Genomic DNA, 23,364 nt, shown 5'->3' with positions numbered 1-23,364 from the left:
AGAAGACTCAAAATGTTTTATTTACTTATGCAAGGCTTGCCTGACCTCACTTGTGTACATGTTTTGAATAAAAACATTTTCTGAAATATGTTGAACAGTTCTTTTTTGTGGTTTGGGAACCCATCCTTATTTTTTTTTATATTATTTCTAACTTTTGTAGCAAAGTTTATGTTAATGGTGAAAATCTCAGGAACACATTTACATAATTAACCGAGGTATATAGTACCAATGCAACAGATTACTGTGATACAGTCTACATGTAGTTATCTCTGTAAAATTGTTCAGAAACATCAGGGTATCCAACATGCTGCAGTCAGACCGAGACAGCTACAGGGAACATACACCTTGCCTGTTATACAACAGTTTCACTGGTTACTAATCCACATCTGGACACAATTCAAAATACTTAATAAGATCTATAAAGTTTTATACAGTTCAGATCCAGATAATCCCAAAGACTGTATCTCTTTATATGAATGTGCTAACTTTTCAGTTCCTCGTGGAAAGGCTTTCACTTGTTCCCCCTATCACAAACACATTGTCTGAGGACACATGAAAGGGCCACCCTGATGACTATTCCCAAAGTGAGAAGATCCCTCCCACATGAGGCTATATTGGACATTTCTCAGCTTTCCTCCAATGGCAGCAAAGGCATTTTTCATTTATACGGGATTTTGTTTAATAAATGGTTGATGAAAAGGAATATTTTAATGGACAATGTTACACATTTATCACAGTTGATGCGTTTATTAGTGTAATCTAATGTCTAACAGGATATTTTGTTGTTGGTATTGTTTTATTACCGGTCAAGTTGCCCTTGCCCAAATATCCAATATCCTTGACAATCTTAAATGTTTTCCTGCTAGCCACTTGTTTTCACCATTGAAGCAGCACTGGCAGCACGCCTGCTTGTTTCTTTACAAAGTGGAAGTGGGCAGCTGCAAGGCTCATTGAGACCTTGTATAGTAACAGCTACTCTGGCTTCGTTCAGTTTCTCCCATGCTCAGTTTCTCTCTCATCTCATAAATACATCAGAAGTACGGAATGAACAAGACAAGAGACTGCAGAAAAATGTGAAGTTGCAGAGACGTGAGAGCATAGGAAATGGCAGGAGTCATGATTTTGTGCTATGTGATCAAAAACTATGCTTTGATCACTGCCATTTTTCAGTCTTCCTTCAGCTTCACATGTCATTTGTTCAAAAACTTTTGGCAAGGTTGCATGAGGCACTAGAAAGACTGTAAATCTGTAAAATGGCAGGAATCTATGCATAGTGGTCAGTGCAAATCCACACATCTTCAGCCTCTTTCTAATCTCACAAATACAGTGTGTACGATGCTTCTTGTATTCCAAAATCTAAAACATGGAAAACTTATACCAGGCATTTCAGATAAGGAGGGCTCTGTCTGTATTATGATTGCCTTGAACTGTATTTTGTTTTAATGTATATTCTGAGTCACTCCAGGTCCCATATTTGGAAAAGAGAATGATATAAACAAAATACATTGTGGATAAGAAAAGAGTAGCAGAGAATCTAGAAAGGGAGTGTTGGAGAATGAGAATCGTCAACCCCTCACACACTGTTCTACCTTCTTTCTCTCAAGGGATGCAGGAAGAAGGGATGACGCTGGACCTACACACTGCTTGTTCTGTCTGCAAAACTGCCTCTTGATGGGATACTAGCTCATTGAGACAAAATACATCTAATAACTGGGTGCTAAAAATTAGATCAATAATATCTGGGTTTTTTTTAAAAAAGAAAAAGAATATAGGCAGAACATCTCTTCAGCTAAATAGCTTCCAAAACAGAGTTAGAGAAAGGGAAAAATCTGTGTCGTGAGTGATCTAGGCCATGAACAGATAAGTCCTCCCAACCGTAAAGAATACAACAACTATAGTTCTCAGTATTCAACATAAATCAACTCTCTACGATTTGGAAATCCAGTAACTTCGGCATTTCTTTTTTATACTATGCCTCCTAACTTGGCCGTTACAAACTTTTGGCAAAGTTGCTCAAAAGTCTTTCCCAAGTCCATTATTCATCACTTATACAAATCCAAGTTTGAGTTAAGTTCCCCGTCAATAAAGAAAAGGTAGTGAACCCTGCAGAAGTGCCAGCTAATTCTCTAGCTGCACTGCTTAGGCCTACATTTAGCAACATTCTTTTAAAAGCTCTGCCCAGTAAACCATGTAAAAAACTCTGGCATAGATGGACATCAAGACTGCCATATTCAAGAAGCCTGTGCCAACTCTTATTTTTATTCAGTTGTTTTTAGCCAGGATTGACTAACTGGCAGTCTATCAAACTGAAAGCTCTTCAAAAAAAAAACTTCTCAGGTTTCTCTTATAGTAACACAAACATTAAGAATACAGCTGGCTGAAATTGTTATCATTAATATCTTCCTTGGTAGGGCTAGTTAGAGTGATCCCATTCTTTTTACTTCAAGCTTTTTTGATGCATTGTTTACTGCAGATGCACTGCTATAACCTAACCGTAAAACATCTATGTTCTTTCAGTCCTTCTTCACCATTCTCCCAATATTCATTTATTTGTTTTACTTCAGGAATTTCTATGCCGCCTTTCTCCGGATAGATCCAAGGCATAGTTAAAACAACAACATAACAAAAACCATTCATTAAGACACCATAAAACCATGATTAAAAGACACCAATGCTGTTAAAAAAACTTCCAGCAAGACAGCATAAAAAGGAAAAGATGGGAACTGGGCAAAGATAAGAAGTTCTAAAGAAAAAGATCTTCTTTGACAGAACCTCTGTTAACAGAGATATATCTGTATTTTTATCTTTGTCAGTCTTCCACAATGCCAAGCAAACAGAAAGCATCCATTGCTGTGAAATGAGAAAGGCTACCAAGACCAGGAATTGCAGTTATTAGAAACTGTACTGTCAAATATTACACCTTCCTGTGATAGGGCTTTTAGAAATATTTAGGGGAATAAAGATAAAAAATACCTTGTCCTAAATATTTTTTCATTACTCTAGATATTCTATAATTTATTTATTTTTCTACACTTTTCTTTTTATTTATAGGGGAAAACATTTGAAAAAAATAGGGAGATGAAGAAAAGTCCGTCACATCTCCAGGCAGTTCACATCTCAGCTACATGATTTTGTAGCTGAGAAATTGTCGCTTGCATGATTTTGAAGTCCCACAGGAGGGAAGCAGGATGTGTTCATTGCCTCTCCCAGGAGAGGAAGCAATAGATTGCACTGAACAAGAAATTGCATCCCTCCCAGCACCTTCGGGGAGACTCATATGCTCCTCCAAAGTCTCTTGGGAAAACAGACTCAAAACACAGAATGGAGCCTAAAGGGTATTTTAGAAGTAGGCAATGCAGTTATGTCCTTCATTCCAAAGTTACAAACTGGAAAAAGAATATACAATAACACTGCCTAAGATTATTGTGCAGGAGCAGTAAACAAATCTCGGGATGGAACACACAGAAATAAAATTGTATAAGCAGCATGCCTTTGGCTATCTTTAAATATTTCTAATAGGAATACAAGGTGCTTTAATTAATAACTTGTCTTGAAGCAAAACTTCTATTTAAACAATCTATTCAATATTAAACACAGTTCTTATCACAGCAGGTTATTATAGTGTTTCTTAAAACAATTATTTTGTCATTCAGCTGTCACCTAGAGAACACATCAGAAGAATGCCAGATGTTTTACTAACGGAACTGAAGAAAACATTTAGTAATTAAAGCTTCTTTTAAAAACATAATTAACCACCAGACTACATATATAACACTAGCAGCTGCCCCTCAAACCAGTTGCCAACTCATTGGAAAAATTATTTAAACACAATATCAACAGGGAAGGGAGGCCATGAGCAACTAATTTTTTGTTGAGGCCATGAAGAATTTTAAGCTCTGTGCTAATATAGTAGTTCTTATTAGCAATCACTCTGGACACAGTAACTTCTTATACAACATGCTTTTTACCATGTGTGACAAAGGTTTAACTCTTGCCTGCAAGTTACTTAATTAGACCAAATTGAAATAGTGGCCTCATTAACCATACAGCCCAAACTCTCACTGTGTGTTAAATTAGCAGTTTGCCAATTTAAAGTAGGGTAGTTGAAAGCTCCTTAAAACCACACTATGGCAAACAGCCAACAAGCATGAAATATAAATGGTATCTATTAACAGGAACTAGTTTTATGCAATTTCCAAAACAGCAATGACAAAAATTGCAACTGTTTTTTATATTCAAAACCAAATGTGTATTAAAATGGTATTTGTTATTTGCAAAAGAACGCTTTTGCTAGAACAAAGTTCTACACAAATACAAGTATTTCGGCATATAAAGGTTCCTCAAATTTGGCTTTAAACATTTACTTCAAACAAGAATGTGGTAATTCTGGATTCAAATTTCAAGCCATGAAAAAAAGAAATGAAGCCATACTGATCCATAAGAAAGATTCTAAAGTCCAAGTGGAGAGAAACAGAATCATTTAAATGACATACAAATGTGAACAGTATTTTGCATCTTCCATTTCTCTTCATAATGCTAAATGTTAAGCCAAAGAGGAGGGGGCAAATTCTAGCTTGTTAAATACACAACATTAAGGAGGAATCACAGATTTGGTTGGATAGAAGCTCAGGTTATTATTTATTTATTTATTTATTTATTGCATTTATTGACCGCCCCTCTCAGCCCGGGGGCGACTCGGGGCGGTGAACAGCAACAAAAAGGACAGAATACAATAAATCTAGACAATACATACCAGACAGTACAACATTACATATACTTATACTAAAAATCCGCTTCGTCGAGTCCTGGGGTCATAGCCAATTTCATAATCCTAGTCCATTCCAGTGTCGTTCAAGATACTCTCAGTTGAAGGCCTGCTCGAAGAGCCATGTTTTCAGGCCTCTCCGAAAGGCCAGCAAGGAGGGCGCCTGTCTAACTTCAACAGGGAGGGTGTTCCACAGCCGGGGGGCCACCACCGAGAAGGCCCTCTCTCTCGTCCCCGCCAGACGTGCCAGTGAGGCAGGCGGGACCGAGAGAAGGGCCTCCCCGGATGATCTCAAGGCCCTCGTGGGCTCGTAGGCCGAGATGCGGTCTGCAAGGTATTTTGGGCCGGAACCGTTTAGGGCTTTGTAGGCTAATACCAGCACCTTAAATTGGGCCCGGTAGCGAATCGGCAGCCAGTGGAGCTGGGACAGCAGGGGCGTTGTATGCTCTCTGCGTCCTGCTCCCGTTAACACCATGGCTGCCGCGCGTTGGACTAGCTGTAGCTTCCGGGCCGTCTTCAAGGGCAGCCCCACGTAGAGAGCGTTGCAGTAGTCGAGGCGGGATGTGACCAAAGCGTGTACCACCGTGGCCAAGTCAGACTTCCCAAGATACGGGCGCAGCTGGCGCACGACCCTAAGCTGTGCAAATGCTCCCCTGGTCACCGCTGAAACCTGAGGCTCCAGGCTCAGCGATGAGTCCAGGGTCACACCCAAGCTGCGAACCTGCGCCTTCAAGGGGAGTGCGACCCCGTCCAGCACAGGCTGTAACCCTATACCCTGTTCGGCCTTGCGACTGACCAGGAGTACCTCTGTCTTGTCTGGATTTAATTTCAGTTTGTTCGCCCTCATCCAGACCGTTACAGCGGCCAGGCACCGGTTCAGGACTTCGACGGCCTCCTTAGTAGCAGGTGGGAAGGAGTGACAGAGTTGGACATCATCTGCGTACAGGTGACACCGCACCCCGAAACTCCGGATGATCTCACCCAGCGGCTTCATGTAGATGTTAAACAGCAAGGGGGACAAGATGGAACCCTGAGGAACGCCACAGATCAACGGCTGTGGCGCTGAACAGGAGTCCCCCAGCAACACCTTCTGAGTACGACCCTCCAGAAATGACCGGAGCCACTGCAAAGCAGTGCCCCCAAGACCCATCTCTGCAAGGCGCCCCAGAAGAATACCGTGGTCGACGGTATCGAAGGCCGCTGAGAGGTCCAGGAGCACCAACAGGGACACACTCCCCCTGTCTAGCTCCCGGCGCAGATCATCCACTAAGGCGACCAAGACCGTCTCGGTACCATGTCCCGGTCTGAAACCAGACTGTGCCGGATCCAGAATATCCGTGTCTCTCAAGAATACCTGGAGTTGTGAGGCCACCACGCTTTCCATGACTTTGCCCAAGAAGGGAAGATTGGAAACAGGCCGAAAGTTGTCCAATTTAGTGGGGTCGAGTGATGGTTTCTTCAACAGCGGCTTTACAACAGCCTGTTTTAGGCTCGCTGGAATCTTGCCTTCCCGAAGGGAGGCATTAACCACCACCGTTACCCACTCGGCCAATCCCCCTCTGGCCTCTTTCAGAAGCCAGGATGGGCAGGGGTCTAGGATGGACGTGGTGGGTCTCATTCCTCCAAGTATCTTGTCCACATCCTCGGGTTTCACAAACTGAAAAGAATCCAACAAAATCGGACAAGCAGGTGCTTGTGTCACATTCACAGAGACTGCATCTAATGTGGCGTCCAGCCCAGCGCGGATCAAAGCGACTTTGTCTGCAAAGAACCGAGCAAATGCTTCACAGCGTGCTGCCGAGTTGTCAGGGCTCCCACCTGAAGTTGGGGGAGTTAAAAGACCTCTGACAACCCGAAACAACTCCGCCGGACGGTTTTTTGCAGACGCAATAGTGGCCGCAAAGAAAGTTTTCTTTGCTGCTTTTATTGCCGCGGCATATGCCCTTAAAAAGGACACAAACCGTGTTCGGTTTGACTCGCTTGGGTCTGAGCGCCACACGCTCTCTAGAACCCTCTTCTTTCGCTTCATCGCTGCCAGCTCCTCAGTAAACCAAGGGGCTGGTTTAGCTCGGTTACTCGAGAGGGGACGTTCCGGAGCGATCTTGTCAATAGCCCTGGTCATCTCCCCATTCCAGAGAGCGACCAAGGCCTCGACATGATCACCTACCGCGGCGGCGGGAAACTCCCCAAGAGCCGTCAGGAATCCACTCGGATCCATTAGCCTCCTGGGGCGGACCATCCTAATGGGTCCTCCACCCTTGCGGAGGTTAGGGGGCGCAGTGAGTCTAAATCTAATCAGGAAGTGGTCGGACCATGGCAACGGAGACCTAGACAACTCCTCCACACCGCCACCTTGCTCCCATCCCTGACAGAATACCAAGTCCAATGTGTGTCCAGCACAGTGGGTGGGGCCAGTTATTCGTTGGGACAGCCCCATGGTTGCCATGGCGGACATGAAGTCCTGAGCCGCACCTGTGAGGGTTGCCTCGGCGTGGATGTTGAAGTCCCCCAGCACAAGGAGCCGTTGGGACTCCACCGCCAGGCTCGAGACCACCCCCGCTAGCTCAGGTAGGGAGACTGTAGTGCAGCGAGGTGGACGGTACACTAGCAGAATCCCTATTCTGTCCCGGTCACCCACCCTCAGGTGGACGCATTCAAAATTTGTGGTCTGCGGGATGGGGCTCCTGGTTAGATGGATGGAATCTCTATAGACCACTGCGACACCGCCTCCCCGTCCTCCGGCTCTTGGTTGGTGTTGCACGGAGAAGCCTGGAGGACAAAGCTGGGAGAGGTTTACGCCCCCCGCTTCATCCAACCAGGTCTCCGTGATGCACGCCAGATCTGCCCGCTCCTCCAGGATTAAATCCTGGATCCAAGATGTCTTTCCGTTGACAGACCTGGCGTTCAACAACACCACCTTCAAGCCAGAGGGCCCGCTCACCTGGTTACACCAATTTACCTTCGGAGACCGATTGGGAATAGTTAATTTGGGTAAGCGGTCCAAATTAAGCCGAATTCGAGGTCTCCGTCTCCCGCATCTCCTCCTTCCCACCACGACCTCTATGGGGGCCCCACGGCTAGTGGAACACCTCCCCCCCCTCCATGCCGCAGTTCCAAGCCATACGATCCTTTTGTTCTACACTTGTTGTTAGGCTTATGGGTTCTTGCCAGCATCCCTTCTCCCTCTCCTCCCCCCTCCCCACCACATCATCACTCATAGGCTCCAGCACACCACCTCTTCTGCCCCCTCCGCTACAAAAAAGCAACAGGAACAGTACACAAATAGGGGCAGAGGACCACATGGGTAGCAGCAATACAGATGGTAATTGATGGTAATTGATGTTCCGACTGCTACAATGGGATAGTTCATAAAGTGCTTAGAATTGAGAGCAGTTCGTCAGTAACGTGATGATCGTAATTAGCTAGCAGCAGCACACATTCATAGAGGCATATTAATAAAGTGCAAGGTCTAAAGGCGCAATTAATAAAGTGCAGATCTCAGTAAAGTGCTGGTCTAAAGTGCTCTAACTAATGATAATAAAGTGCGGCATAGAGGGTCGGGGGAAGGGGCGTAAGTGCTGGTGCAATCTGACAATCGAGGCAGGCGCCTAAGTGCTCTATCCTATTTCAGATGGCAAATGACAACACTGGTTGTCCGGAATGGACTGGTTGGAATTATACAACTCCTATTATGGATGGTAGTGATGGTATTTAATTAAATATTGCCATGACCCCAGAGTATCTAGACGGGTTGTAAGCCAGCGGATGGGCTTCCGGAGTTGGTAACTCGGGGGTGGGGCAGCGCAGATAGACAGTTAACACTCTTGCTCAGCGAGAAAGCCGGTCTACACAAGGGTGGTTCTATACAATAGACAGGCCCCTTTAGGAGTCTCAATGAGGCCTGTCAGCAAAGAGGCCAGGCACACATGTTGGTCAAGGATGGCAAGCTCGCCTCAAGCTGGCAGGTAGGGGCGAACTCGTCCGGCCACGATGACCTCACCGGACGGCTCCTCCAGGATCCAGGCCTCTAAATCGGCAGGATGGACTCGCCTGATGGTGGGGAACGGCCTCCCGACCCAGCTGCGGCTCGGCGCCTGCACTGTCTTGCCAGTAGCGGCTGTGGAGGCCGGGGAGTGCCCGGCCTCCCCACCCAGCGACCGGCGATGTGTCGGTACAGCAGCCCGGCGGCGGCGGTCACGTTCGGGTTCTCCCCCTGCAGCAAGCAGCACCAGGCCTCTTCCCTCAGCCGCCTGCAGAGGCGGTGGTTCGGCGGCGGCGGCGGCGTAATCCGGCTGGGCCAGGCAGCGCCCGGCCTTTCCCCTCGACTGCCGACGGCGGCGGCGGCGTGATCCGGCTGCGCCCGGCCTCTCCCCTCGGCTGCCGGCGGCGGCGTGATCCGGCTGGGCTAGGCTGCGCCCGGCCTCTCCCCTCGGCTGCTGGCGGTGGGGTGGCGATGGAACAGTTCAGCGGCGGCGTTCCGCCGCGTTCAGCCTCTCCCCTCGGTTGTCGACGGTGGGGTGGCGATGGAGCAGTTCGGCGGCGGCGTTCCGCCGCGTTCAGCCTTCCCCCTCGGCGGCGACCTGGCGGCGGCAGCAGTCCTGCGGCGCCTCGGCCCCTCGGCGGCCGGCGGCAGCGGCGCCCCCGGAAAATGGCAGCGGTCCAGCTGCTCCAGCAACGGTCGCCCCGACAGCGGCAGAGATGGAGATGGGGCCAGCGGCGGCGGCGACAGCGGCGGTTTGTCCGCCAGGCCCAGGATCCAGGCGGCGCCGGCGATGAAAGTGAAGCCGCAGCGCTGAGCGCCGAGCAGGCCGCAGGTAGGCCGGGATAAGATGGCGGCGGGTGTGTCTTCTCCCTCTCCGTTTTTTCCGGCTCTCTGTGGTTCTTTCAGCTCACCTCCCCTCTGTCGGGGGTCCGGTGCTTGAGCTTCCTCTCACCCCTCGATTTGCGGATGGTGGGCGAGGGGGGGGCTCAGGATTCCTCCCGAGAATTAGCAGAGAATCAGCACAATCACGCCTTTCCTCTTGCAAGTAATATGAACATAAGTGCTTGCTTCCTCTATCTTGACCTCCCAGTTAAGTGCTCATCCTCAGCATTATTTCTGTCTTGGCTCTCTTTCAGAGTTATTAGCTGAATGCCCTTCTCATTGTTTTCTTACTCATTCTTCTCTGCTAACACCTTCAGTGCCAACCATGACCATCATAAGTTGAAGGTCTGCAAGCTTTCTGCCTCTAAGGCACTTTACCGGCCTATTTTTCCTGCAAGTCCCTTAACTAGCTAATCTATCAGTATCTCCCCATCAGGGGAACAGAGGAGGCAACTGTCATGTCAGTGCCCACATATTTGTTAGGGAACCCACCTGGGGTAAGGGGACACTGTACTGGGCTATCACCTACATTTGCAGCCACATGGAGTGGGACACTCAGATAATCAGCACCTGCATATATTCTCCCCAACCCCCTTGCCACTGTTCATGACCTTCTTTTGTTGTTGTCACCACTCCATCTTTCTTCCCCCCCCCTTTAAAAATCCCATCCCGTTCTGAGATTCCATCTACCTCATCCCATTCCTCTCATAATGCAGCTGAGTCCTGAGAACTGCTACTTTCTCAAGCCTAGTGCTTGTCTGTACTTTCCAATGTCTAAATTACTTAATTCAACTTTTAATAACTTTAAAAGACCAATCCCCCAAAATTAATTCAAAGTTTTGTTAATACACAAACTGCAATTGTTTAACGTTATTTTTAATTTTTACTTGTATTGTTTGTGGCCTTCTCATAGATATCTGGCAGTCACATGGAACAACACTGGACAAAAAGGCCTCTGAGTTGAGTCAATATGTTACTTATATTTCTTCAGTTCTTGGATCTGTAATTGGGATTGAGGAAACCATGTGTTTGGTTTAAGGCTGGAGACTAATTCAGGTTATTGCTGCATTTAATACAGTCAGAGATGGAACACCATTTGATCCTGTACTTCTTGGCCTTAGCAGTCCAATGTATACAAAACCAACATTGATAAGCTCCTAAAATTGAGACTAAACACAAGTTATGTTGCTACAATAGCAACCCAGATTTCTTTCTCCCCTCTTGCTTCTTCACTTCACAACCAGCCTGATTAAGAATCCTATGTACTTGCGCATTATATTTTGCAACATTTTGGTTGATTCTCATAAGGGTGTTGCCCAACCTTAGCTCATGATATATTCAAGATAAGTTTTCTATTACCAGCATTCGTTTGATAATAATTTTTCCAAACCGTGATAATTTAACCGCAAAACATTTATCTTGGCAGGCTGTAATATTCCTTGGAATATGGACCATGCCTACAGTTTAGATTAACTGTCACTTCTGATTCTCTAATGAACATCACAAATAAAAGTTCTCCTTCACATATTAGCAGAACAGCAAGAAAAACCCCCATCATTTTTCTATTTCTTAATGAGTAACAATCTCTGAATAAAATGGCAGAAAATGACTTTGAAATAATTTTATCGAATAAAAACTTCAGCTTAAATCTCTAAGTAAAACAATGGTTTTCCCATTGTTCACACAAGTAATAACTACCTGGAGAACAGCTCCTGCATGCAAAGCTATATGTAACCGGGAACAAGAGCAATCCTACTCAAATAGGCCATTGCTGAACACTCATTTACTGTATGTGCATGTCATAAGACAGGCGAATAAAGAACCGAAGGAACATTGTACAAGTATAAATGTAACAAAGAAATTAAATTGAATGTTTTATGACAACAGAAGCTATTGATGGAAAATAACATATAAAACTTCATCTATTTGATAAGAAAGCTTAACCTATAAATTAAAACAAAATGTAATTTGAGTTTTTCCTCCTTAAACTGTGGTTTGTTTGACATTCTTCTAGAAAAGTGTCTTTAAAAAATTGGAAAATATTCACCCACTTTTTCAGGTCACTGGGAAAAATGCCAGAACTGCCTCATTCAGTAAGCCTCTGTTCACCTGCCTGGCAAACATCCATATACGAGAGCTACATAAGTCACCTGCACACTGCAGTGGTGACAAGTTATTCATCATTGAATAGTTAAGTAATCTACGTTTTACATACACATATACAAAAAAGTACACCAGACAATTCAAGAGAGATATTGACAAGCTGGAATGTGTCCAGAGGAGGGCGACTAAAATGATAAAGGGTCTGGAGAACAAGCTCTATGAGGAGCAGCTTAAGGAGCTGGGCATGTTTAGCCTGAAGAAGAGAAGGCTGAGAGGAGATATAATAGCCATGTATAAATATGTGAGAGGAAGCCACAGGGAAGAGGGAGCAAGCTTGTTTTCTGCTTCCTTGCAGACTAGGACAATGGCTTCAAACTACAAGAGAGGAGATTCCATCTGAACATAAGGAAGAACTTCCTGACTGTGAGAGCCATTCAGCAGTGGAACTCTCTGCCCCGGAGTGTGGTGGAGGCTCCTTCTTTGGTAGCTTTTAAACAGAGGTTGGATGGCCATCTGTCAGGGGTGATTTGAATGCAATATTCCTGCTTCTTGGCAGGGGGTTGGACTGGATGGCCCATAAGGTCTCTTCCAACTCTTTGATTCTATGACAACAACTTGATTACCTGTTTTAGCATCACATTGACTGATCGCTGTCTATTAAGTTTCAGGGCATAACTCAATTTTGTGGAAAGATCAACATGAATATACTACAGTGGATATATTACTTCTTGCCCTCCAAAATGGTAATACCTAACATCTCATTAATTTTGTTAAGTATACACAACATGTGGATAGCTAGGAGCTTCATTTAGATTTACAGTGGTTCTCAACCTGTGGGTCCCCAGGTGTTTTGGCTTACAACTCCCAGAAAACCCAGCCAGTTTTCCAGCTGTTAGGATTGCTGGGAGTTGAAGCTGGGAGTTAGGATTTCTGTTAGGATTTCTGGGAGTTGACATCTGGGGACCCACAGGTTGAGAACCACTGATTTAGAAGATGTCATAGGATAAGGTATAGTATCTGTAAGTGGCATTCAAAAAATAACGAATATAATGATTTGCCCTTTCTCAAAAGAAAAATAGTGATAGGTTGTTGTAGGTTTTTTCGGGCTATATGGCCATGGTCTAGAGGCATTCTCTCCTGACGTTTCGCTTGCATCTATGGCAAGTATCCTCAGAGGTATTGCTGATAACCCACTGTAATGTGTATTTTGGAGAAAATGCAAGTCATTATACTATTTCCTCTTCAAAACCTCAGTTTCACAAACAGAAGGACTTCTTCCTTTGATGCTGCAAGCACCTTATTGTAAATATGAAAAAACAACTTTTACAACTTCTCTCATTTTCCAAACCTTCCAGAGTTGTACCCTAGTGGGATGCTCAAACCTTTGCTGAAGGCACAAGTGACTGCATATAAGAGGAGACAAGGCTATCAGACAAAACAATCAGTCTTCCATTGAGGAAAGGTTCTACTAGAAGAACCAAAATCAGAATTGAAACCAGTGTCATATATGAACCAAGATAACTCTGGCTTCTTCAAATATAGATATGTAGCTGTCATTTTAACTGAAGGATATAAATTGTTTATTTTAGCATATGTAAGCAATCTTGCTATTGGCAATAAGCAAGTTGCTTAGTAATACAGGTTTGTTTTTGTTTTTTTAGGGTGGAGTGTAAAATAAACATCCAAAGAAAATTATTTTAAAACAGGACCATGGAGCGTCACTTATACAACAAAACTGTACTGATTTTATTGCTAAACGGGGGGTGGGGGTGGACATTTTTATATAGCTTCAGAATTCTCACAAATGTTACAACTGTAATCTTGTATTTCAAAATTGGCATATCTGTAAAATCAATATTTACATAATATTTAAATATTCATCTAAATAATATTTTAAATTAAACAATTTGACTTCACCCTTATTCTCACTTTCTTACTGTTTTACTTATTGCATTTTCCCATTTTTCACGTTATAAGATAACAATATCTTTAAGTATTTATTCATGCATAGGTTACCTACACCAAACAATCCTATGGTTCTGAAACATCTCCCTCTCTCAATACACATTGTTAAGAACAAATTGAAATGGCAGGATAACGGGCCTGCAACAGAATACCATTCAAGCAAACTATAGAAATAATGACTACACTTATGGCAATAAACAGCAAAACTAAATTAGAAATCTCTAAGTTATTAAACTATAGGAAGGTTGCCAACAGCACAATATAAACTAGGATAGGGACAACCTATCAGATAAAACTAGCCATGAAATAAATTTATTTATCTCCTGATGGTCTTATTAAGCTCTTAAACAAGATCGGATAAATATTTTGTCCATATATTTAGCAATAATGAAAAGTATTTTTTAGAAGTTGACATGCATCTCTGTAACTTTTATTTGGCTTTTGTATCTAATGGTCAAACCGAAGGAAAATGCATGTTTTCCTTAATTATAAAGCTGCTGGCTTCAAGTGAGAGATTTTATTACATAAAACCTGTTGATCTATGCTATATGAACATTTGACAAATGTCACAATTCTATTTACAAATATAGATTGGTATGAACCAAAGCTAGCCATGGGCTGCATAGGGATCTCAATGTACCCTTGATTTCTCACAAACAAAGGCAAGGGGGCATAATTCACATGCTGTTTAGCTAACTGCAGCCTACTTAACTTCAGAGAAAGAAAGGAAAATGGTCACCAGACCATTCCCTAACATGTGTTACATTGTAGATACCATGAGAAGAATTGGGCAGCAAAGTCTACTTCATGTCTCAAGATTATTTCTTCAAAAATGGAATAGCCACCAAGAATGCAAAGGTTGGCCATGCTTGATCTTAAGACAGCTACTGATCTGATACAGAAAAGACTGAAATGTGTTTCAGGAAATTCCTAATTCTGAACTCACCTCTGCCAGGAACTCATTAGACAAGCTGTTCTCAATCACAGTCACTTCATCTGCACTAAGAGGTATAATATTATCTCACTTTATATGCTTGTAAGAATTCCTTATTGCATTGAACATGTAATGTCCTTTGAATGCTTGAAAACATTGTTGCTCACACAAGACAAGATGTAACATTAATACAATTAGTCAATACCTACAAGCTCAGCCTCTAGAAAAACATTGGCATTAGTTAGCCTTCATTAATACAATTACACTGTTTTCACTGGAGAAAGTTAAAATTTGGTAAGTGGATGAGAATCAGTTTGATTAGAGAGTTAAGACCAGGACCTGAGGGGTTAGTTGTCAAATTCCATCCCCCAGACATAAAACTTGTTCATGATCCTATGCCAGCTGTGGACAAGTCCATAGGTGCTAAGAGCTAATTCTGCTCTCATGCAGACACACTAGCACCTTCTGGAGCACCAGAGGCAACATTATGTCACTTACTGTTGCAATTTGCAATCAAAACCAGGGTGGAAAGGAGATGGGGAAATTTGGTAGATGACGCAGACTTGCATGCCTGTGTGAATTTGCATTACAAATCATCCAAAAAAAGTCACTCTAAAAATAAACATATGTATTCAGTTTTGTGCAGCTCATGCTTAACTCGAGTCCAGCAAACCTATCCCCTTTCTGTGTTCTTTACCACTTCCATGGACAGCCATCTGGCAGTCTACTCAGACCTGAAGGATATTTTGCATGTATGCATAATAATGTAAGAAATTAAAAGTTAAAAATGAGGCACTAGTGAGGTGAAATGACATGAAAGAAGAGGGAGAAACAGCAGCAAACAGACTAAATTTTACAATGCAGTGATCCATAACTATAAAACGTATTTTGTGATTAAAGGGACATTCACAAACTTAACCTTCATTGAAATGCTAATCTATTTTCATGCTTGTCACATAAGGTCCAAACTTCAAGCAACTAAATCTGAAATGTCAGTGCTGTAATCATTTACCTTATAGGTATAAAGGTAACATAAATATTCAGTTAGCTTCCTGATTTCTTGCAGAAGGATACCTATTCACAAAATAAACAGTGTCCATTTTATTGCAAGGTCTGACAACGCCCCATGTTAATGAGGCTTTTACAATAATTTCAAAAGCTATTATATTTATACACTTTTCTCTCTCTTTGCAATTACTAAACCATTCTAGAATGCTGGGATTAAATGTTCTGCTTCACTGACAGAAAATAGAATCCTACATCATGAATCCATTTGTAATTGTTAATCTCCCCCACTTGTAGTCAGAGTTCTTCAACCCCACTGAACCATTACTTTACAATTGCTTCAGTTTTGATGCCCCAGTCCATCCTGCCAACATTTGTCTCTTATTTTTCACATTTTCAAGCTCTAAAAAACAGGTTTTCTCCTACACAAGACATCTCTCTTAAGAATATAAATGTCAATAGCAATCTTCATACAGATAACAAACTATTAATTGATAAAGAGTCAATAAAAAGCAATACTCAAAAATCAGGGGAATTCCAGATAGGAAACATTCAGGGCCAGCTAACACATCCCAACAAAGAATTCTCCAGGCAGCAACCAGCCAGGCTTTTAAATGCTAATCAAGGTGGCCAATTGCAACATTCATACTTTCCTCAAGCAGACAAGAGTTCTTTCTTCCACCCTGGACATTCCACAGATATAGAAACCTCACTTGCCTAGTTTCAAATAAACACCTCAACCTCTGAGGATGCCTGGCATATGTGTGGGCGAAACATCATCAGAGAATGCTTCTGCAACATGGCCATAAACTATGAATTTGTAAAACTCTGGACCTTACTTTAAATCCTGTTTATCAAAGACACTGAAAAGAACTATTGATATCCGTTTAAGGTACATGACCAAAGGAAAGCTTTCAAGTGCTTCTAATTATCTATAATAAAAATAATTGTCTAAATTAATATTATTAAAATGGATGGATGAATTGATCTGAATTTATTTAGATCAACTTATTTAGCATTACATTTAAATAAAGCAGTTTTGTAATGCCTTGTCTGTACTCATTATCAGACCATGGATAAACCTAACTTAAGGAAGGCCACCATCAAACACCACTTACTGCCAGAATTATTACCTGACCAATTAATTATCATACCAGACACAGGAAATATCAAACTCTTACACTCACAGTGAAACAACTTTTAGTGTTGAAAATCGTTCAACCATATTTAAACATTGAGAAATTCTTCAAGTTAAAGGAGCCCAATGCATGAGGAAATGTCATAATCTGAAGATCAAGCTAAAGCAATCCTTAGAGGTCAAATCATTACAGATTTGGGGGGGGGGGTCAGCTATATTCTCATGATGGGGGCAGAAGAGCGAACTACATTATTTTGTCAAGTAGAAGGGCTACGAAAGTATTCCAAACAAAACAGAAATGGTTGCATTAAAAGGTGCATGGATCCCAGTCTTCGCACTCCATAAATCATTGATTTATCCAGAGAAGTGAGGCTCCAGAGTAATTCCTCCCAACCTCCCCCATCCCTCTCATAACCCCCCCCCCCCCCCCCCCAGCTGCAACGTGGCTTGCTCCTGTTGGCTTGGAAGCAACGAGTTGGAAGCCAACCCGGCTGAAGTCCACAAAGAAACCATCTGCCTTGTGAAAAGAATGCCCTGCTTGGAAGGAAAGGGGAGGCAACCCAAGCCTCTCCTCTCTTGAAGAGCCAGCCACTGAGGGACGAACACACATGCAGCGAGAGAGATAAGCACAAACCCTCTTCTTGTGTGAAGAGGCTGCCTCCTAGCCTGGGAGAGTGGCCAGGGCAGCGCCTCCCCTTGTGTCCGGGTCTGGATGGCAGGGAGGTGGAAAGCGGAAGCAGGAGGGAAGCTGACACACTCGAGAGTCATAGATTCATTAGAATAGGCCTCCAGAACCACCCAGTCCAACCTACTGCTATGTAGGAATAGCATAAGGCTCATTTGGCAAGGAAGTGCATGCTGAGCAATGTCCACAGCACCATAGGGGGAAGCTAGCTATGTTTGGAGTATTTACATGATGTCATGGGAAGCACCACCAAGTCCAGCCCCCAGCCACAAAGGAATGGAGAAGGAGTACCTAGTCGAACGTTTTCCAAACTGTGTGTTAGGACACGTCTGTGTAGGTGTGTCAAGGGAACATAGCAAGAAACCTCCGAGTCTATGTAAAATGAGGAATAAATCATATATATATATATATATACACACACACACACACATACATACACACACTCACACACATATACACACACGCGTAAATGAAAGGTTTTCATGAGATATGTTGTGCCTCATCTATTTTGCTCTAGCAGTTATGCATCTGTATCTCTTGTAAGGGGTTGGGTTTGATCTCCCGTTTGCTAGTAAAACTGTATCATGAAATGATGCGTGTCTAAAAAGTGTGTCACAATGTTTAGAAAGCTCTGATCTAGTCACAAGATGGCTGCGTGAACACAGCAGGGGGCAAAAGCCCTGGCAACACAACTTGAAGGGAAGGAGAAAGATACAAACCCCATGTGGGTCTTTGCAAGAGGCCCCAAGGGTCGCCTCGTCCCATTCTCTGTCATGTAGGAAGGGGATTAAGGAACATCTGGCCAAAAGGGGGGGAGTCAAGTCCAGCAAGGGGTGACAGCAGAACTTGAAGGGAGGGGGAAAGCTAACCATAGGAGTCTTGGCAAGACATAATAGACGTGTGAGGTTGAAAGACACCCGAAGGGTCATCCAGACCAACCCCATTCCTACATGCAGGGATGGAGTAAGGAACACCTAAGGAGGAGGTGAGCACAGAATATGGCAAGATATGAACCTTGGCACCATGCTTCGAAGGGAAGGAGAACTCTAATGATGGGTTTCTGTGAGTTTTCCGGACTGTATAGCCATGTTCCGGAAGCATTCTCTCCTGGCATTTCATCGACATCTATGCCAGGCATTCTCAAAGGTTGAGGGATCTGTTGGAAACTAGGCAAGTGGGGTTTATATATCTGTAAAATGTCCAGGGTGGGGGGAAAAACTCTGGTCTGATTGAGGCAGGTGTGAATGTTGCAATTTGGCCATCTTGATTAGCATTTAATGGCCTTGCAGTTTCAAAGCCTGGCTGGTTGCTGCCTGGGGAATCCTTTGTTGGGAGATGTTAGCTGGCCCTCATTGATTCTTGTCTGGAGTTCCCCTACTTTTTGCAACATTCACACCTGCCTCAAAAAGACAAGAATTCTTTTCTCCACGCTGGACATTCTACAGATATGTAAACCACACTTGCCTAGTTTCTAAAAGACCCCTCCACCTCTGAGGATGCCTGCCATAGATGTGGGCAAAACATCAGGAGAGAATGCTTCTGGAACATGGCCATCAAACCTGGAAAACTCCCAGCAACCCAGTGATTCCAGCCATGAAAGCCTTCGACAAGGAATCATAAATCTTGGCAAGTCATAGAAGAGACTACCTGGGCCAACCAGTCCAACCCCATTCTGCCACACAATGAAAGCTCTCTGAAGAGAGGGTCATCCGGCTTAAAAAAAAAAAACCTCTAGAGGAGGAGCTTCTATCACACTACGGAGCTTCTATCACACGAGGAAGTTCTTCCAAAGGGTTAGGTAAAATATGTTTCCCTGCCTTTTAACTCCTCCACATTGTCCAGAGCAGGCATGAGCAAACTTGGGCCCTCCCTTAAGCGGCTGAGGAGAGAAAGGAAGGGGCCTGAGGCTGTTAGGAATGGTGGGAGCTGAAGTCCAAAACGCCTGGAGGGAGGGCCCAAGTTTGCCCAGGAGTGATCCAGAGGCAGCAGAGCACAAGCCGGCCCCTTCCTCACAGAGACCTCCTTTCGGGTATTTCAAACATGGAAGCAGTACGCAGCACTTCCTCCCCGCGAGGGAGGGAGGGAGAGAGGAAGACCTGGTTCGCCCAAGGCGAAGAAGGCGCAACAGCCTGGCTGGGTTTCAGCCGGGAAGGAGCTCCTCGTGGCGCCCATTTCCTCAATACACACGCATACACATTCACGGGGACCCTGTTCCCACCGAAGAAGAAGCAGTCACGAGGCGCCCCAGTTTCCCCAAAGAGGACATCCCCTCACGCCTCCGACAGGAAGGAAGGGGGGGGGGGAGACAGCATGGAAGGAGGAAAGGGAAGAGGAAGCAGCGAGGAGACTGAAGGAACCGAGGAAGGAAGGAAGAGAGGGAAAGGGAAGGGAGTCCTCCATGGAAGGAGAAAGGAGTGAATCTGACTTAAGGAAAGAGCCTCGGCAGGAAGGAAAGGAGGATGGGAGGGAGAGGCAGCATGGAGGGAGGAAAGGGAAAAGGGAAGAGGAAGCAGCGAGGAGACTGAAGGAACCGAGGAAGAGAGGGAGGGAGGAAGAGAGGGAAAGGAGGAAAGGGAAGGGAGTCCTCCATGGAAGGAGAAAGGCGAAAGGAGTGAGTCTGACTTAAGGAAAGAGCCTACGAAGGTAGGAAGAGGCAGCATGGAGGGAGGAAAGGGAAGAGGAAGCAGCAAGGAGACTGAAGGAACCAAGGAAGAGAGGAAAAGGAGGAAAGGGAGTCATCCATGGAAGGAGAAAGGCGAAGGAGTGAGGAGTCTGAGGTAAAGGAAAGAGCCTCGGCAGGAAGGAAGGAAAGCCGGAAGGAAGAAGGGAGGCAGCATGGAGGGAGGAAAGGGCAAAGGAAGCAGCCAGCAGACTGAAGGAACTGAGGAAGGAAGGGGTGAGGAGCCTGAGGTAAACGAAAGAGCCTCGAAAGGAAGGATAACAGGAAGGAAGGAGGCAACATAGAAGAAGGAAAGAGAAAAGGAAGCAGCGGGGAGCCTGAAGGAGCCAAGGAAGGAAGTGAGGAAAGGGAGTCTTCCATGGAAGGAGAAAGAGGAAGGAGCGAGGAGCCTGAGGTAAACGAAAGAGCCTCGGAAGGAAGGAATGCAAAAAGGAAGGAAGGAAGGAAGGAAGGAGGCAGCATGGAAGGAAGGGAAGAGGAAGCAGCGAGGAGACTGAGGAAGCCAAGGAAGAGAGGAAGGAAAGAAGAAAAGGGAAGGAAATCCTCCATGAAAGGCGAAAGAGGAAGAGGCAAGGAGCCTGAGAGCCTCGGCAGGAAGGAAGGGGGGAAAGGACGGAAGGAAGGAGGCAGCATGGAAGGAGAAAAGAAATAAGAGAGGAAAAGGAGGAAAGGGAAGGAAATCCTCCATGAAAGGCGAAAGAGGCGAGGAGCCTGAGGTACTTGAAAGAGCCTTGGCAGGAAGGAAGGAAGGAAAAAAGGAAGGAGGCAGGATGGAAAGAGGAAATGGAAGAAGCAGCAGCGAGGAGACTGAGGAAGCCGAGGAAGGAAGGAAAGAAGAGAGAGAGGAAGGAAGGAAGGAAGAGAGGAAAGGGAAGGGAGTCCTCCATGACAGGAGAAAGGCGAAGGAGGGAGAGGGAGAGGAATGGGCGAGGAGCCTGAGGGAAAAGAAGGAGCCTCGGCAGGAAGGAAGGCAGGCAGGCAGGCAAACGGGGGAGCCGTGAGGAGAAGGTCCAGCGAGGCTTCTCCCCGGCTGAGGGCGAAGGGAAGCCGCGCCCCCCCCCCCCTCCTGCTCCTCACCTTCCTTCCTCCGCCGGCGAGGGCGGCGCTGCCCCCGGAGTACATGTAGTAGGCGATGCCGAGCACCCAGAGGAAGGCGAAGCAGAGCAGCAGCCGAGACTTGCGCCGCATCCTCCCGCCCGCCCAGTGCTGCAGCCGCGGCACCAGCCGCCGCCAGGCCAGCAGGAAAGGGGCGGCAGGCGATGCCGCTGCCGCCTCCACCGCCCGCCCTCCTGCCCGCCTTCCTCCTCCCCCTCCGCCGCCGCCGCACAAGGGTCAAGGGGCAGAGGGCGCGCGCCCACCCTCTGGCCAATCGCCGGCCGCCAAGCGCCGCGCGGGGCGGAGCTCAGCCGCGCCGTCGCCATGGTTGCAGCACGCGGGGCCTCCTGGGGTCCCTCTTCCTTTCATGCCTCTCGGTCCTTTAGCGCCGCTTCAACCACAGCTAGGCCTCTTCCGAGAGCTGGGAGCCCGGGTGGCAGCCGAGGCCGGCGCCCTGCCTTCCAGCCTCAGGGGACTTCCAGCCTCAGGGGCCTACCTTCCCAGGCTTCCCGTCCCATAGAACCCTCTCCGCGGGACATGAGATGTCGTTCCCGTACGAGCCTGGCCTTCCCCCGGGGAGAAGCTCCGCAGAAGGGACTTGCCTCGAAGTAAAGGCGTGTGGAGCGGGAGGTTGGAAGGCCTCTCCTTTCTTCATGCCAGGCGTGGGAAAGGTATGTCTCACTGGAGGAGGAAGAGCTGGCGTTCAGGCTGCACTTTCGGCAGCTCTAGTCCTGTAGAGTTTTGTTTTTTGATGTATTTCATTATTAGAGTGGATTTCAAAAGACTTTTACATACCTCAGTCAGCAAGTGGAGTGGTGATAAAATAGGAAATAATAATAATAATAATAATAATAATAACAAACATTTGATTTTGCAGTAACTTATTTAAGCATAGTTATTATCAAACATCTCACTTCTGCCCTCATCACACTAGAGAAAAAATCAACTTAAAATCCAGTTTCTACCTCCTGCAGAATTCTGGGGTTTGTAGTTTAATAGTTTAAGGAGCTGGGCATGTTTTGCCTGCAGAAGAGAAGGCTGAGAAAAGATATTATAGCCATGTATAAATATGTGAGAGGAAGCCACAGGGAGGAGGGAGCAAGCTTGTTTTCTGCTTCCTTGGAGACTAGGATGCGGAACAATGGCTTCAAACTACAAGAGAGGAGATTCCATCTGAACATGAGGAAGAACTTCCTGACTGTGAGAGCTGTTCAGCAGTGGAACTCTCTGCCCCGGAGTGTGGCGGAGGCTCCTTCTTTCCAGGCGTTTAAAGGGAGGCTGGATGGCCATCTGTCGGGTGCTTTGAATGCAATGTTCCTCCTTCTTGGCTGAGAGAAGATATTATAGTTGGACTGGATGGCCCATGAGGTCTCTTCCAACTCTTTGATTCTATGATTCTATGAGTCGCCTTCGGGCTGAGAGTGGCGGTTAACAAATGCAAATAATAATAATAATAAAATAATGCTGTTAAAGGCTCCTCTCTAAACTACAAACGCCAGAATTCTGCAGGAGGTAGAAACTGGATTTGAAGTGGATTTTTTCTCTAGTGTGATATAGTGTTACCTACCTCACACACATACCTCACACACAGTCACCTACGGATGTGAGAGCTGGACCATAGGGAAGGCTGAGTGAAGGAAGATGCTTTTGAACTGTGGTGCTAGAGGAAAGTTCTGAGAGTGTCTTGGACAGCGAGAAGATCCAACCAGTCCATACTTCAAGAAATAAAGCCTGACTTCTCGTTGGAGGGAAGAATACTAGAGGCCGAGATGAAGTACTGTGGCCACATCATGAGAAGAAAGGAAAGCTTAGAAAAGACAATTATGCTGGGGAAAAGGAAGAGGGAGTGACCAAGGGCAAGATGGATGGATGGTATCCTTGAAGTGACTGGATTGACCTTGAAGGAGCTGGGGGTGGTGACGGCTGACAGGGAGCTCTAGCGTGGTCCATGAAGTCACGAAGTCAGAAACGAATGAACAACAACAACTTCACACACTGCAAAAGCAACAGGGATTCCTTCCCTTACGCCAGTGGTTCTCAACCTATGGGTCCCCAGATGTTTTGGCCTTCAACTCCCAGAAATCCTAACAGCTGGTAAACTGGCTGGGATTTCTAGGAGTTAGGTTCTTG

At 45.5% G+C, this 23,364-nt stretch overlaps 1 protein-coding gene across 1 annotated transcript in view; it reads right to left on the bottom strand.

Annotated features, from left to right (window-relative positions):
• GALNT2 (polypeptide N-acetylgalactosaminyltransferase 2) overlaps nucleotides 1–21,416 on the bottom strand; it is an 81,363-nt gene extending 59,947 nt beyond the window's left edge. Inside the window, exon 1 of the mRNA XM_060753801.2 lies at nucleotides 21,217–21,416. Coding sequence (XP_060609784.2) covers nucleotides 21,217–21,327 — 111 coding nt within the window. The 5' untranslated portion in view covers nucleotides 21,328–21,416. The remainder of the gene's footprint in view (nucleotides 1–21,216) is intronic.
• Between the last annotated feature and the right edge of the window lie 1,948 nt (nucleotides 21,417–23,364).

Source organism: Anolis sagrei, chromosome 1, assembly GCF_037176765.1.
Source record: "Anolis sagrei isolate rAnoSag1 chromosome 1, rAnoSag1.mat, whole genome shotgun sequence".
Classification (NCBI taxonomy): domain Eukaryota; kingdom Metazoa; phylum Chordata; class Lepidosauria; order Squamata; family Dactyloidae; genus Anolis; species Anolis sagrei.
This window is presented reverse-complemented; position numbering and strand designations above follow the sequence as displayed.